This window comes from Ovis aries, chromosome 1, assembly GCF_016772045.2.
Source record: "Ovis aries strain OAR_USU_Benz2616 breed Rambouillet chromosome 1, ARS-UI_Ramb_v3.0, whole genome shotgun sequence".
NCBI lineage: Eukaryota > Metazoa > Chordata > Mammalia > Artiodactyla > Bovidae > Ovis > Ovis aries.
Window position 1 is genome coordinate 7,453,773 of NC_056054.1, and position 14,491 is coordinate 7,468,263.

The 14,491-nt window shown below is 38.9% G+C and overlaps 1 protein-coding gene across 19 annotated transcripts in view; it reads left to right on the forward strand.

Moving 5' to 3' along the window:
• Positions 1–14,491, forward strand: part of USP40 (ubiquitin specific peptidase 40) — an 83,305-nt gene that overhangs the window by 10,966 nt on the left and 57,848 nt on the right. For all 19 annotated transcript variants that reach the window (XR_006058980.2, XR_009600658.1, XR_009600656.1 and 16 more), the window contains 4 exons: positions 1,834–1,977; positions 4,424–4,552; positions 10,783–10,878; positions 12,720–12,827. Coding sequence is in view for 16 of the 19 variants with exons in the window: in XM_042244964.1 (XP_042100898.1) it covers positions 1,834–1,977; positions 4,424–4,552; positions 10,783–10,878; positions 12,720–12,827 (477 nt within the window). In the remaining 3 variants the exon portion in view is untranslated. The remainder of the gene's footprint in view (positions 1–1,833; positions 1,978–4,423; positions 4,553–10,782; positions 10,879–12,719; positions 12,828–14,491) is intronic.

Here is a 14,491-nt window from a genome sequence, read left to right on the forward strand (position 1 = left end):
CTAACAAATCTAATGTGGCCTTTCCTTCTCCCCCCATTGAAAGTGCCTAACTTGACAGGACTTGACAGAGTACTCAGGGTTTTTCTTCATACAACAAAGCAAAATATAGAAGAAAAAGAAAACAAGATTTAAGCAACTGATTTATTTTGCAACGTGGCATCAACTCAGCTGCTATTATTATCTGTAGTAGGAACTCTTTAACAGCTTGTTGATGGTATGACAGGCTGTTCATTAACTCGGTAACCTTGAACTCAGTTGAACCAGTGGTTATTGAGCCCTGACTTAAAGAACTACCACAAAAGATTTATCTTTGCAGTCATTCTGTTAAGACAGAGTGATAGCACTATTCCTAGAGCTGACAATATTGAATTTTCCAACAAAGAAAATGAGGGTTGATTTAGACAGCACATGGTATTGATTTGGATCCTGGAGATTGTAGGTGAAAATGTGATAAAAACAATAAACTCCATGCCTGTAGCTTTCACAGGGGGATTTGAAACCAGGATTTGAAAACAATTTTATATTGTTTAATATTTATTTCCATCTAGCCTTTGCCCTTTTATAAACCCAAAGAGAAAGGCTTGTTTTTTGCTTACTTATTTTGTATTTCCTCGTTGGTGTTACAACTACAACCTAATAAAATAAATATAAAATTAAGAGGATGGAGCATCATGGAAAGACAAATATATGCTTAGTTTTGGTTGAACTTAATTTGCACATTGGTAAAATAAGAACCTTTTGCCAAACAAAAATAATTCTTGCATGCACCTTTTATGTCATTGGTTTAATTCATTTTCAGTGAAAACTTTTTGATCTTGATATTTTTAAAGTTGCCTTCTAGTTGCATTGGATTTATTGTATTCTAAGGTTAGGCTTGGTTGTGTTACCTAAATTAATGCATATTTTCTTGTTCTTGGCAGTCTTTCTTTTCTCGCCACGTTATAGTTGAGTTACTCACTTTTTTTAGATGCATTTTTTTTTTGAGCTAGTGTGAAAATCTGCCATCTTGTTAGATTGCTGCTTTTTCATTTAATTTCTTTTTCACCCACTAGATTTGTAGAATTGCTGTCTGAGGGATATTAGATATTTATGGTTAATTTTATATATGGGGAAGGATTTTTTTTTTGGCCCCCCTCACATTGCCATTAATAAAGGATTTGGGAAAAGCTCATGCCTTTAAAATAAAAAGAAGCTCAATATAGTGTTTTGTTTTAAAGCAAGGCATTAAAATTTAAAATATTTTACTATCTGCCTTTAAGGACAGTAACTAGAAAACCCCAGTCAATGAATCTCAGTATTTGGGAAGTTAGAGTCCTTTTGAAAGTCTCATGAAAGCTGTGGATCTTCTCCCCAGAAAAATACACACAAATACACATAATATTTTCATGTAATTTAAAGGATTCAGATCCACTGAAACAGTCCCTGGGTCGAAGGTGAAAGAGCTCCAGCCGTTCAGCAAATAAGAGCTGTGTAAAGTCGAGATCCTGACCAAGGGGGAAGGTGAAAGGTCAGGGCTTGGGCAGGAAAGAAGTGCTCTTTGGGAGGAAGCACTCTCATCAGGTAGATTTAATTTTATTTAGGATAGCAACATTAAAACATACAAGTGCGCTGTAAATTTTCAGGTGTAAGCATAAGTGAGCGATGTCAACTTTTAGCACCATAAAATAGATGAGTTTATGTCAAGAGTTGTATTGAATCCACAATGATTAGTTTATGTGACTTAAGGACATATTTATCTTAAAACTGTGTCATAGGTTGCCTTTTTACACCTTATGAAGTGTTATTCTTTTATATAATTCAGCTTTTAAAATTTACATTTTTTTCTTTTGACAGTCGGCCAAATTACGTAAGCTGCCTCCCTTCCTTACAATTTCATTATTAAGATTTAATTTTGATTTTGTGAAGTGTGAACGATACAAGGAAACAAGCTGTTACACATTCCCTCTCCGGATCAATCTCAAGCCTTTTTGTGAACAGGTTTGAACTATTCTGTTTTGAAATTCTTTCTTTTCCCCTCTAAAGGGGAATCTTATGTTGATCTGATTTGCAGTTTACTTCGTGCAGTCCCTCAGCCTTGGCACTGTTAAAATTTGTGTGCTCAGTTGCTCAGTCGTGTCCAACTCTTTGTGGTTCCAAAGACTGTAGCCTGTCAGGCTCCTCTGTCTGTGGAGTTTGCCAGGCAAGAACACTGGAGTGGGTTGCCATGCCCTCCAGGGGTCCTCATCCAGGGATCCAGCCAGCGTCTCTTACGTCTCCTGCATTGGCAGCTGGAGTCTTTACCACTGCACCACCTGGGCAGCCCCCATTAACGTTTAGAGTTGCGTAATTCTCCGTTGTGGTGGGATGTGCCATGTATTTTAGGATGTTAAGCAACATCCCTGGCCTCTGCCTAGTAGGTGACAGTAGCATCTCCCGCTTCTGTGCCCAGAAGTGACAAAAACGTCTTCAGACTGCCAAATGTCTGTGTCTCCTGAGGAGAGGAAAGGTGGGTAAAATTGCTCCTGGTTGAGAACCACTAGTTTATTACAGTCCTTTTTAATTTCCAGGTATGGATTTATTTCTAGTTTTTTTTTTTTTCCCCCTTAACTCTCCTTGGAAAATCTTTGAAATGAAAGTTTAAGAATAGAATTAGAAAAGACCCTGCAATAGGAAAAATTAACATTCAGTAGGATGTTTCTATTTGGATCTAGTTTACTTTAGATGCAAAAATGAATTACACATTTAGAAAGCGAATGAGAAATTGGAATGTCACTAGTGTAGAATTTGTAATCCTTGAGACATGGGGAAAAAAAAAGTTTAAAAACAAATTAATTACATAATCAGCCTTCTTTATAAGCTGTTTAAAAATGTTTTCTGTGCCATTGCTATACATGCCAAGATCAGAGTGATGAGACTGATGCATTTCTTGTTAAAAACCATTCTTTATATGTTTGAGACCAGAACATTAATTAGCCAGCTATAGAATTTCTGTGTATCAAAGTAATCTTTTTCTAAATGGTTTTAAATTTGGGTGGACCTTCCTCAGCCTAGTTACTGAGCTTTTGGGTTTTATAATTATACTAATTTCCATTGAAAGGTTCTAATGTCTTGGCTCTGAGCCTGTTACCAGCATACACAGAATAAACAGGTTTTCTAGGGCACTTTTCCCTGCTCCTATTTGCTGCCTGAAAAAAAAAGTTCATTTTTAAATAATTGAGTTATTTCTCCCTGTCTCAGTTTTACTGAGGAATAATTGACCCACATCACTTGTATAAGTTTAAGGTGTACAGAATAATGGCTTGGTTTACATATAATATGAAACGATTATTTTGTCCTTTTGTAAAAAGTAGTTTGTTACATGATTTTAACATGTTGAAATAACAAAACTGAAAAAAGCAAGACATTGAGCGTCTAAGAAATTCACAATAATTTTGCTTTTTGTTTTCTGTATTAATGAAAATCATTAATCATCTCTGTTTACATCTCTCTTGGTTTTTGCCTGAACCAGACATTTGAAAAATGACATTTAAAAAATGCTGCTCACTTAAAAAGTATAATTTAAGAAAATAAGTTCCTTAAATAATTGACACTTCCCAAGTAGCATCACATATGCCAAGTATCTTTTAACCTAAAGTAGGTTTTGTTTTTTAATGCCCATGTAGGTGTTCATACCTGAAGTAGGAAACGGCAACCCACTCCAGTATTCTTGCCTGGAAAATTCCATGGACAGACAAGCCTGGTGGGCTACAGTCCATGTGGTCACACAGTCAGACACAACTGAGCATGCACACACAGGTGTTCATAATTATGCAGTTATAGAACACATTGCTTGTAGAAAAGATTGATCACAGATTTGATAACTGAAACAAGAACTTTTCATTCCACTAAACTGCCTCTAAACAAAACCAGCTAGTATTCATAATTGCCAGATTCCTGTTTTATGCAGAGGACTGAAGTGTCTGGAGGGGTAATGCATAGTAGATATAGCTCTGACTTTGAGGCACGTAACAGTCTTGTTAAAATATATTCAGCTGCTAAAGAACTCCTTTATAAACCAGTGTAATAGGTTTAATATGAGACGATTTTCTCTTGCTAAAATGCTCTCTCACTCACTGATAGGGTAATATGTCTTGTGTTATAATGTGGACTTCCATGATTTTAGCCAAAGTACATAAAAATAGCATCTTGATTGAATATATGTTTTTATGTTTAACTCAGGCAGAATTTGGTTGGTGTAGTATGACTGGTATTTTCAGTCTAAGAATTACAAATTTCAAAATTTAAAACTGGCTATTCAAATTTATGTTAATTTACCCTAAATAATAATAATAATAACCAGTGATGTTTCTTACTGATTTTAATAATTGAAATTCTTCTTTCCCTTTTCATTATATATATCTTTGTCTTATATAAACTGTAACAATGTTTATGTTCTTTCTTGTAGAGTGAATTAGATGACTTGGAATATATGTATGAGCTCTTCTCAGTTATTATACACAAAGGTGGTTGCTATGGAGGACATTATCACGTGTATATTAAAGATGTCGATCATTTGGGAAACTGGCAGTTTCAAGTAAGTATAGAAATTAGTTTAAGAGTATCTTTGCAACTGTCTTCTAGCCTTATTATTTTGGTGAGGCTATTTTTTGGTCATTTCTTATATGTTCACTCTGTGGAAAACTCTTAAAGGCATTAAAAGTTTATGCAGATAGAAGTTTAAATTTTTTAAACACCTATTTGCTCTTCACCTAGGTTCTCCAGTTGTTAACATTTTGCCACATTTCTGCAAGCCCATCCTCTGTATACAAACACACACACACACACACAGAGTTAACATCATTATTAATGCTGAACCACTTGAAGTTTCATGGGCCTCTTTACCCCTAAATTCCTCAGTGTTTATCTCCAGAGAACCAGGACATTCTCTTACATAAGCGTAGATCAAAATCAACTTTAATACTGATACAATACTCTTTATTATCTAATATGTATTTTATATTCAGATTTAACCTGTTTCATCCAAATCCTTTATAGCATTTTCTTCCCACTGTAGTGTCAAGTCCAGGAACATGCATTATATTTAGTTAACATATCTTGAAAAGTGGAAGTATTAGATGCTCAGTCATGTCCGACTCTTTGCAACCCCATGGACTGTAACCTGCCAGACTCCTCTGTCCATGGAATTTTCCAGGCAAGAATACTGGAGTGGGTTGCCATTTCCTACTCCAGTGGATCTTCCCAACCCGGGGATCGAATGCTGTGTCTCTCTCTTTTTTTTTTTTTTTTTACTGGAGTGAGTTGCCATTTCCTTCTCCAGAGGATCTTCCCAACCCAGGGAATGAACCCGGGTCTCCCACATTGTGGGCGGACGCTTTACCATCTGAGCCACCAGGGAAGCCCCAAACGCTGTGTCTCTTGCATCTCCTGCATTAGCGGGCAGGTTCTTTACCATCTGAGCCACCAGGGAAGCCCTTCGGTCTCCTCTAATCAATAACCATTCCTCAGCTTTCTTTGTCTTTCATGGCACCAAACAAAAATGATCCTTCTATATTGTCTTCTTTGTGTTTTACAAATGAGACTTCAGTCTTGCGGAAATGCTTTGCTGTGAATGGCATGATGTTTATTCTGTCTGGGGACCCAGTTTCCCAGAACCACTTATTTAATATTCCATTCTTTCCCCCCCAATCTACAATGCTAGTTCTGTTATATTAATTGTTATTTTTATTTAAGTCCATTTTGGGGCTCTGTTTTTGTTGTTGTTGTTCTTGTTTTCCTATTCCTAGGCAAGTGCTGCACTATTAATTTCTGTAGCTGTATTAGCAAGTCTTGTTATCTGGTAGGGCAAGTCTCTCTGTGTGTTGTTATTCTTCAGGAGTGTTTTGGTTTTTATGGTTTTCTGAACATTTCTAGAGTCACCTTGTCAATATTCTCACACATACATGCACATAAAAGTAGTAGGGTTTTGAATCGACATGTGTAAATAAGATATATCTTTTTGGTTTTTAGAGCCTCTTTAGTGTCATCTAAAAAAAGTTTTATAATTTTCTCTAGAAAATAAAGCACTCATCGGGAGTCCAGTTCCAGTTATTTGCAGTGGAAAAAATTGTAATATATTACATGCTAGCCCCAAACTCTCAACCAGTTTCCTAAAATGTAACTAAAACACCAATATGTAAGTTCTAACCCATCATGTTAGGATGTGGCATGCTTCAGACATGCCTTCCTGGTTGTCAAACAGTTAATACTGTGATGAATGAATAATTGCTCTTCTTGAGGTAACACAGCTTCTCCAAGTGCTGTGCATGGATGTGTGCGTGCTTAGTCGTGTCCGACTCTTTGCAACCCTATAGACTAGCCAGGCTCCTCTGTCTGTGGAATTTTTCTGGCAAGAATCCTGGAATGGGCTGCAATTTCCTCTTCCAGGGGATCTTCTTGACCCAGCGATTGAACCTGGGTCTCCTGCATTTCCTGCATTGGCAGGTGGATTCTTTACCACTGAGCCACCTGGGAAGCCCTCTGAGTGCCGGCAGTATTGAAAAATGCCGTGTTCCCTTTGCTGGCATTCACTTTGCTTTTCAGAACATCTCCCTGTGTTTCTGATGCTCTGTCGGTTGTATGTAGAGTGTACTGAGAGATACTTGTGCTTTGTAAAGTTTGGATATTTAAAGTCTGACTGTTCTATTGGGAAAATACTGACCAGGGAGATGTTCTATGGTACTGTGTCTATTCTGAGTAGTTTTTGGACTGCTTGTGGCTGGTATATTGAAATACAGTTATCTTGTTAGTACATTGACTTTATAATCAACCATCTTGCTTTTGGAAAAAAAGAGTTTTGTTTCACTCTTTACTATCCTTAACCTGCCATTTCTTTTATTTCTAGAACTGGTTTATCCAGTTTGGGGTCTAGGAAGCCATACACGCATCTCTCGAATGCTTGTGCCTATTTGCCAAGACACTAGCTCACTGGGCACATTTCAGTCAGATAAGAGTGACGCACGTCTTACCTCCTCTGTCTAGTTCTGCCCTCCATGTTCTACCGTTAGTTGCTGATTCTTAACCTGTTACCTTCCTTCACACTGCTGTCTTCCAGGCCCCATGAAAAGTGAATCTTACTCTCTAAGCAGCTGTTCTCCCCTATCACCCCCCCACTTTCAAACAATTACATTAACTTTATTTCATTCTCTCTAAAAGATGAAGTTGAACCTTTTATTAGATCTTTACAGAAGCTTGTGAACAGGTTTTATAAATAGTTATTTTGTAGTTCTTTTTTTTTTCTCTTTGCCTAGTCTACTGTAGTTCCTGGTTTTTTCCTTCCACTTATGCTTCTGTGGCAGGGAAGGCAATGGCACCCCACTCCAGTACTCTTCCCTGGAAAATCCCATGGATAAAGGAGCCTGGTAGGCTGCAGTCCATGGGGTCGCTAAGAGTCGGACACGACTGAGCGACTTCACTTTCACGCATTGGAGAAGGAAATGGCAACCCACTCCAGTGTTCTTGCCTGGAGAATCCCAGGGACAGGGGAGCCTGGTGGGCTGCCATCTCGGGTCGCACAGAGTCGGACACGACTGAAGCGACTTAGCAGCAGCAGCATGCTTCTGTGGTAGCCTTTGTTTCCAATGTCGCCCTGTCTCTCTTCAGCCTTAGAAAGTGCTCCTGCCTTCCATGCAGTTCTGCTTCTGCCTCAGGGCTGTGTCTCTGCTGTCTTCCATGCTGGCCGCAGGCCCTCCTCAGTCTTGCTCAGCCAGTGTCAGATTTTAGGCACTTCTCTAGTGGGCGGGATGTATCCTCAGTCTTTTGATGCATAAAGTATTTATTTCCAGTTTCGTTTTTTAAGTTTATCATTGACATCATGCACAGAGGTAAGCTTCGCACTGTGCAGTGAGGTAGCTCAAAAGGAATGATTCTTCCATATCTTCCTTTTGAGTTGTTCTCCCTTGGATATCTCTACAATTCTGTGTTCATTTCTTTGGAAAGGATAGCAGCATCAAGCTCTTCTCTCAGTTCCATTATATGACTCAAAAGGGCAGGCAGGCATGCTTTCACTTGATTTGGCTCTCTGCACTGCTTCTCTGGTCTGAAGCTCTGGTACTTTAGCAGGGTCTTCCTGAAACTTAAAGAACAATCAGAAGATTGCTTTCTGTCTCTGCCTGTATATTTCCATATTCATGACTTCTGTGAAACATCACATTTATCTTTTTTTATTATTATTATTATTCCACTCTTTAAGAATCACTAGCTTTTCATCTAGAGCTTTATGGCGTTCAAATAATGATGCATGCTTTAAGAATTCCAGCTTCAGTAGGTATACCTGCTGGACACTGCTTGTCTGTTTACTACCATTATCCTGAGAGATCTCTTAATGCCTAGAGACAAAGGACTCCAAATACTGTAAACACAGGCAGGTATTGTTTTTTCTGCTTTCAGTTTGGTGATTTCTTCTTCCCTTGCAAGTTTCCCTGCTAGGTGCCATCTGCAAGGAACACCTTTAAATGACCTGACTCACATAATGTTCCTTGGGTGAAAGCCAACATTTTAGTCTCTCTCAGCCCAGCTAGAAGATGAGCTCTTCCCTCTTGCATGGAGGTCATTAACTATTCAGAATGTGACCCTAGATCTTGCTATGAAGAGGAGCCTGACTTATGCCTTCCAAAGCGGGGGGCTTTTGTTTCATTGATGGTTGATATCACTTTGAACATTTGAGGATGTGAGACAAAGGAGGCTTTTCAGTAACTCTCAGGAGTCAGCCCCGGGACTGGTGCTTGTAGGACCTGCCTGTCCTCACAAGACCAAGGTTGGACACTGGCAGAAAGCAGGAGGACCCGGCCCAGGCCACATGCCCCTGCACCAGTGTCACGTCCTGGGCGGTGCCAGCCTACCTCTCCCCTCCTGCCATTTTTAAATCTCTTGTTTCTTAGCCATGAATGTCTTTGCATGCTAAGTCACTTCAGTTGTGTCCAACTCTGTGCAACCCCATGGACTGTAGCCCGCCAAGCTCCTCTGTCCATGGGATTTTCCAGGCAAGAATACTGGAGGGGGTTGCCATTTCCTTCTCCAAGGGGTCTTCCCAACCCAGGAATCGAACCCATGTCTGTTATGTCTCCTACATTGGCAGGCAGTTTCTTTACCACTAGGGCCACCTGGGAAACCCGTGAATGAATGCCATTAAACATCTTAAACACACTGTTTTTTTATTCTCTACCTGAAAATTGCAGTATCTGAAGACCATGGGTCTTTGGATATCTGCTGACTTTTTTCCTCATGATTTTGTTATTTTAGATTGTAGACTTGGTTGGGTATTTGTTTTTTAAGAATACAAATAGGAGGTCATTAACTATTGACCTCCTATTTGTATTTTTAAGAATACAAATAGGTTTAGGAGTGATTGGAAGCCTGAGTTAAAAGTACCCTCCATGAAAAATGTGTGTCTGGCTCTACCACATGCCTGTGGTCACCTGCAACCTTTAACACCTTGAAGATAAGATCTGTGTCTTAGAGCCATGCAGCTAGTATGAATTTGGGCCACGAAATTTGGGTCCTCACATGAGGACCTGTCTGTGACTATAGGTTTTTAGAGGGAGTGTATTTCCACCTTCATCTAGTAGCAAGGTGAAAGCAAACAAGTTTCTCATTGTCCTTTGTTGACGAGGAGGGTTTAGCATAGCCCTTTCAGGTTTCTAGCTTTTTGCTGGGATCTATTTGTGTGGCATAATAAAAATATATACATTTGATCTTTGTCCTGGATTCCTGGCTTAGAGCTCCTTGAGAGTTCCCCAGTGATAAGGTTGTCTTGTCTTGTTCATAATGATCCCCTTTCAACCATACCTGAGTTTATGCTAATGAAGTTACCTGCAGGGTGAGGGCTGGTCACCAGAGGGACCAATCACATGGTTAGAGGGTTAGAACCTTCAGCCCCTTCCCCTGACCAGGGAGGGACCAGGGGCTAGAGATTGAGTTTGGTGGTATGTGCTCATTGCTGCAGTGATGTCTGACTCTTTGCGACCCCATGTACGGCAGCCTGACAGGCTCCTCTGACCATGGGATTTCCCAGGCAAGAATACAGGATGCATGCCCTCCTCCAGGGGATCTCTTGACCCAGGGATCGAACTCATGTCTCCTGTGTTACAAGCAGATTCTTTCACCCCTGAGCCACCGGGGACCAATGATGGGTCACTAAGGGCCAATGATTCAATCAGTCGTGCCTGCATAATGAAACTTAAAACTCTGAAAGAAGGGGACTAAGGGAGTGTCCCAGAGAAGGCAATGGCAGCCCACTCCAATAGTCTTGCCTGGAAAATCCCATGGATAAAGGAGCCTGGTAGGCTGCAGTCCATGGGGTCGTGAAGAGTCAGACACGACTGAGTGACTTCACTTTCACTTTTCATTTTCATGCATTGGAGAAGGAAATGGCAACCCACTCCAGTGTTCTTGCCTGGAGAATCCCAGGGACGGGGAGCCTGGTGGGCTGCTGTCTATGGGGTCACACAGAGTCGGACACGACTGAAGTGACTTAGCAAGCAAGCAAGCAAGGGAGTGTCCAGGTTGGGGACCACTGTGCTAGAAGCTTTATTTACCTTGCCATCCCAATTTATAGAAATGCTAGAGAGATAGGTAGTTTGTCCAGGCTTATTCAACCACAGTTGAAATTCAAAGCCAAACTGCCTGATTCCAAAGCACATACAAATTAGTATGATATTTTTATCATCATTTCTTCATCTTGAAACCTCCGAGGCACAAGCATTCCTGTTTTGCTAATTACTAAGAGATTAGTGATAGAAACTTTTTTTTATTTTTTTCCTTCTTTAGGAGGACAAAAGTAAACCAGATGTGAATTTGGAAGATATTCAGAATAAAGAGGAGATTGATGATCCATTGATGATTCTGAAAGCAATCTTATTACAGGTAGAAAGAGTATATGTTTGTGTTTATGTATATATCAGCTATATGATTTAGTTGGTAGAAATGATAGATATTGTTACTATTCATAGTCTTTTGGGGGGAAATTATCTGTCTATTGAAAAAAAATTTTTATTAGAGGCTTTCTGATTATAAAAGAAACACTTATGAATGGTAGAAATTTTGAGGGAAAAAATTGAAAGTGTATAAAGGAAATAAGTTTAAACCAAATGTCTGGTGACTTTTAACACTATGATATATATTCTTTGCATTTTATTTCCTTTATGTTTGTATAGATATGTTAAGATTGGATTACAGGATTTCTTTGGATATTATTATTGTTGTTATTGTTACTTTAAATAGAATTGGAATATATTGTATATACTTCTTTGGAATTTACCGTTTTCCCATATTATCCTTTTAATGTCTTTAGGACCTGAAGTTATGTTCCCTTTTTCATTCCCAGTACTGACAATACCTCAAGTGTATGACTTTTAATCTTTATCTTGTACCCTGTTGTAAAGATGGTAGTCTCTTTTTATTTATTCATTCATTCTTAATGAACATTTTTTTCTCAGTTTCTTTCTAGAGACCTAGGCTGAATATTGGTCTATGGCTACTGTATTAGTCTGCTAGTTCAGTTCAGTCGCTCAGTCGTGTCCGACTCTTTGTGACCCCATGAATCGCAGCACACCAGGTCTCCCTGTCCATCACCAACTCCCGGAGTTCACTCAAACTCATGTCCATCGAGTCGGTGATGCCATCCAGCCATCTCATCCTCGGTCGTCCCCTTCTCCTCCTGCCCCCAATCCCTCCCAGCATCAGAGTCTTTTCCAATGAGTCAACTCTTCGCATGAGGTGGCCAAAGTATTGGAGTTTCAGCTTTAGCATCAGTCCTTCTAATGAACACCCAGGACTGATCTCCTTTAGGAATTACTGGTTGGATCTCCTTGCAGTCCAAGGGACTCTCAAAGAGTCTTCTCCAACACCACAGTTCAAAAGCATCAATTCTTCAGTGCTCAGCTTTCTTCACAGTCCAACTCTCACATCCAAACATGACCACTGGAAATACCATAGCCTTGACTAGACGAACCTTTGTTGGCAAAGTAATGTGATGTAATAAAATCCCACAGACGGGTGTCTTAATTAACAGAAATCTGCTTTCTCATAGTTCTTAGGCTGGAAGTCCAGATCAAGGTGTCTGCAGATTTGGTTTCTTCTGAGGCTTCTCTGTTTGGCTCTTGCTATGTCCTCAGATGGCCTTTTCTGTGTTCATGTGCATCCCTGGTGTCTCTGTGTATCCAAATTTCCTTTCTTATAAGGATGCTTGATTGGATAAGGGCCCACCCTTAAAGGCCTCATTTTAACTTAGTCATTTCTTTAACTGCTCTATCCAAATATAATCAGTTAAAATTTTGAAAGGAATTCAACATATGAATTTTTGTGGTAAGGGGACAGATTTCAGCTCAGAATAGTCACTTCTTACCCCCTTTTAGAAGTTGTTTATAATTCAGAACATTCAGAAGAGACCAGTAGTTTTTTTTGCATGAAAATATTTCTTTTAAAAATCCCACATAATATCAGAAATTTATCAGATCTCTAAATACACTTTGGGTATTGCTCTTGAAATATTTAAACATTACCACATAGAAAGGCAAAATTCAAGTTTTCTAAACTTAGGCTTAATCTATTTTAAAACACTTTTGATTTTTAAATAATTTTGGTTAATCCACCTACTTGTTTGGTGTTACAGGCTCATTTATTAATTCTGTTGGTCCCTTGAACTCATAAGCATTGCACTTAAATCTTACCACATTTTCTTAAATGACTTTTCTTTCTTTCCTAAGGAGGAGAGTAATCTAATTCCCGTTGATCAGCTGGGCCAGAAACTCTTGAAGAAGATAGGAATATCTTGGAATAAGAAGTACCGAAAACAGTATGGACCACTGCGAAAGGTATTCATGACATCCTTCTAGAAAGTTCCATTCCCAAGAAATTTTATTGTGATCTTGGCAACATGAATTTCTTTGCAGAAGAAAATTTAAATTAGATAGAAATATAATTAGTATTTTTCTTAATGGTTAAAATTCAGTTAAATGGCTTAGTAATTTATCATAGAATCAAGAATTAAGAAAGAGAAGAATAGAGAATATTCTTTTAATCATAACAGCAAAAAATGTCACCAAGTTCATATTCTTTTTTTTTTAATTAATTTTAATTGGAGGATAATTACTTTACAGTATTGTAGTGGTTTTTGCCATACATCAACATGAATCCCCCATGGGTACACATGTGTCCCCTATCCTAAACCCCTCTCCCCTGTCTCTCCCCATTCCATCCCTCTGGGTTGTTCCAGAGCACCAGCTTTGAGTGCTCTGCTTCAGGCATTGAACTTGCACAGGTCATCTCTCTTACATGTGGTAATATACATATTTCAATGCTATTCTCTCAAATCATCCCACCCTCACCTTCTCCCACAGAGTCCAAAAGTCTGTTCTTCACATCTGTGTCTATTTTGCTGCCTTGCATAGATCATCTTTACGGTCTTTCTAAATTCCATATATATGCATTAATATACAGTATTCGTGTTTCTCTTTCTGACTTACTTCACTCTGTATAATAGGCTCCAGTTTCATCCACCTCATTAGAACTGACTCAAATGTGTTCCTTTTTATAGCTGAGTAATACTCCATTGTATATATGCAAAGTACATATTCTAAGGCTTATCATCTTATAGAAATGTCTTCTGGCATTCATCCACATTTCACTTGATCTTTCTTTGACACACAATTCTGCTAAACTTGGCAGTCTGGTTTCCTCAACTGTAAGATGAGCAAAAGCTGGTAATGCCAGAATTGAGACAAAAACTTGACTGAAAACAAGCAAAGCAACAAAACGCTTAGTAAACATTTGGAGCTGTTTCTTGTAGAAGCAGGGTGCCTACGTGCTTCTGTCCGTGTTTAAGTTCATCTTTTAATTAGACCGCAGTTCATAAATGAAGTTATTTACCCTGACTTCCCTGGTGGCTCAGACGGTAAAGCGTCTGTCTACAATGCGGGAGACCCGGGTTCGATCCCTGGGTTAGGAAGATCCTCTGGAGAAGGAAATGGTGATCCACTCCAGGACTATCTCCTGGAAAATCCCATGGACAGAGGAGCCTGGTAGTCTACAGCCTGTGGGGTTGCAAAGAGTCGGACACGACTGAGCGACTTCACTTCACTTCACTTCACCCTGAGTTCATGGACAGTCTTAGGTTTTCAATCAAAACGATTGGATCAGTGTTTCAGTATTTTACTATTAAGTATGTTATCAGCTGCACAGGGGCTTTATTGTTTTGTTTTTAAATAAAAATATTCTTCATAAGTTTGAGGAAGTTAGCTGTTACTCATAGTTGACTGGTAGTTTTATCTCTTTTTTTCTTTGAAGTTAATTTGTGCTTTTATTTGCCAATATAGCTTAACTACAGTGGCTTGCAAACTTTTTTAACCTAAAAAATACATTTTACATCACAGTCCAGTAAACACATATGTATAGAACATGTATACTTATCTGTATAATAAGTTTAATGAGCAGTTTTATAACAAAATTAAAAAGAAGGTACAGAAGTTTCCCATATTCC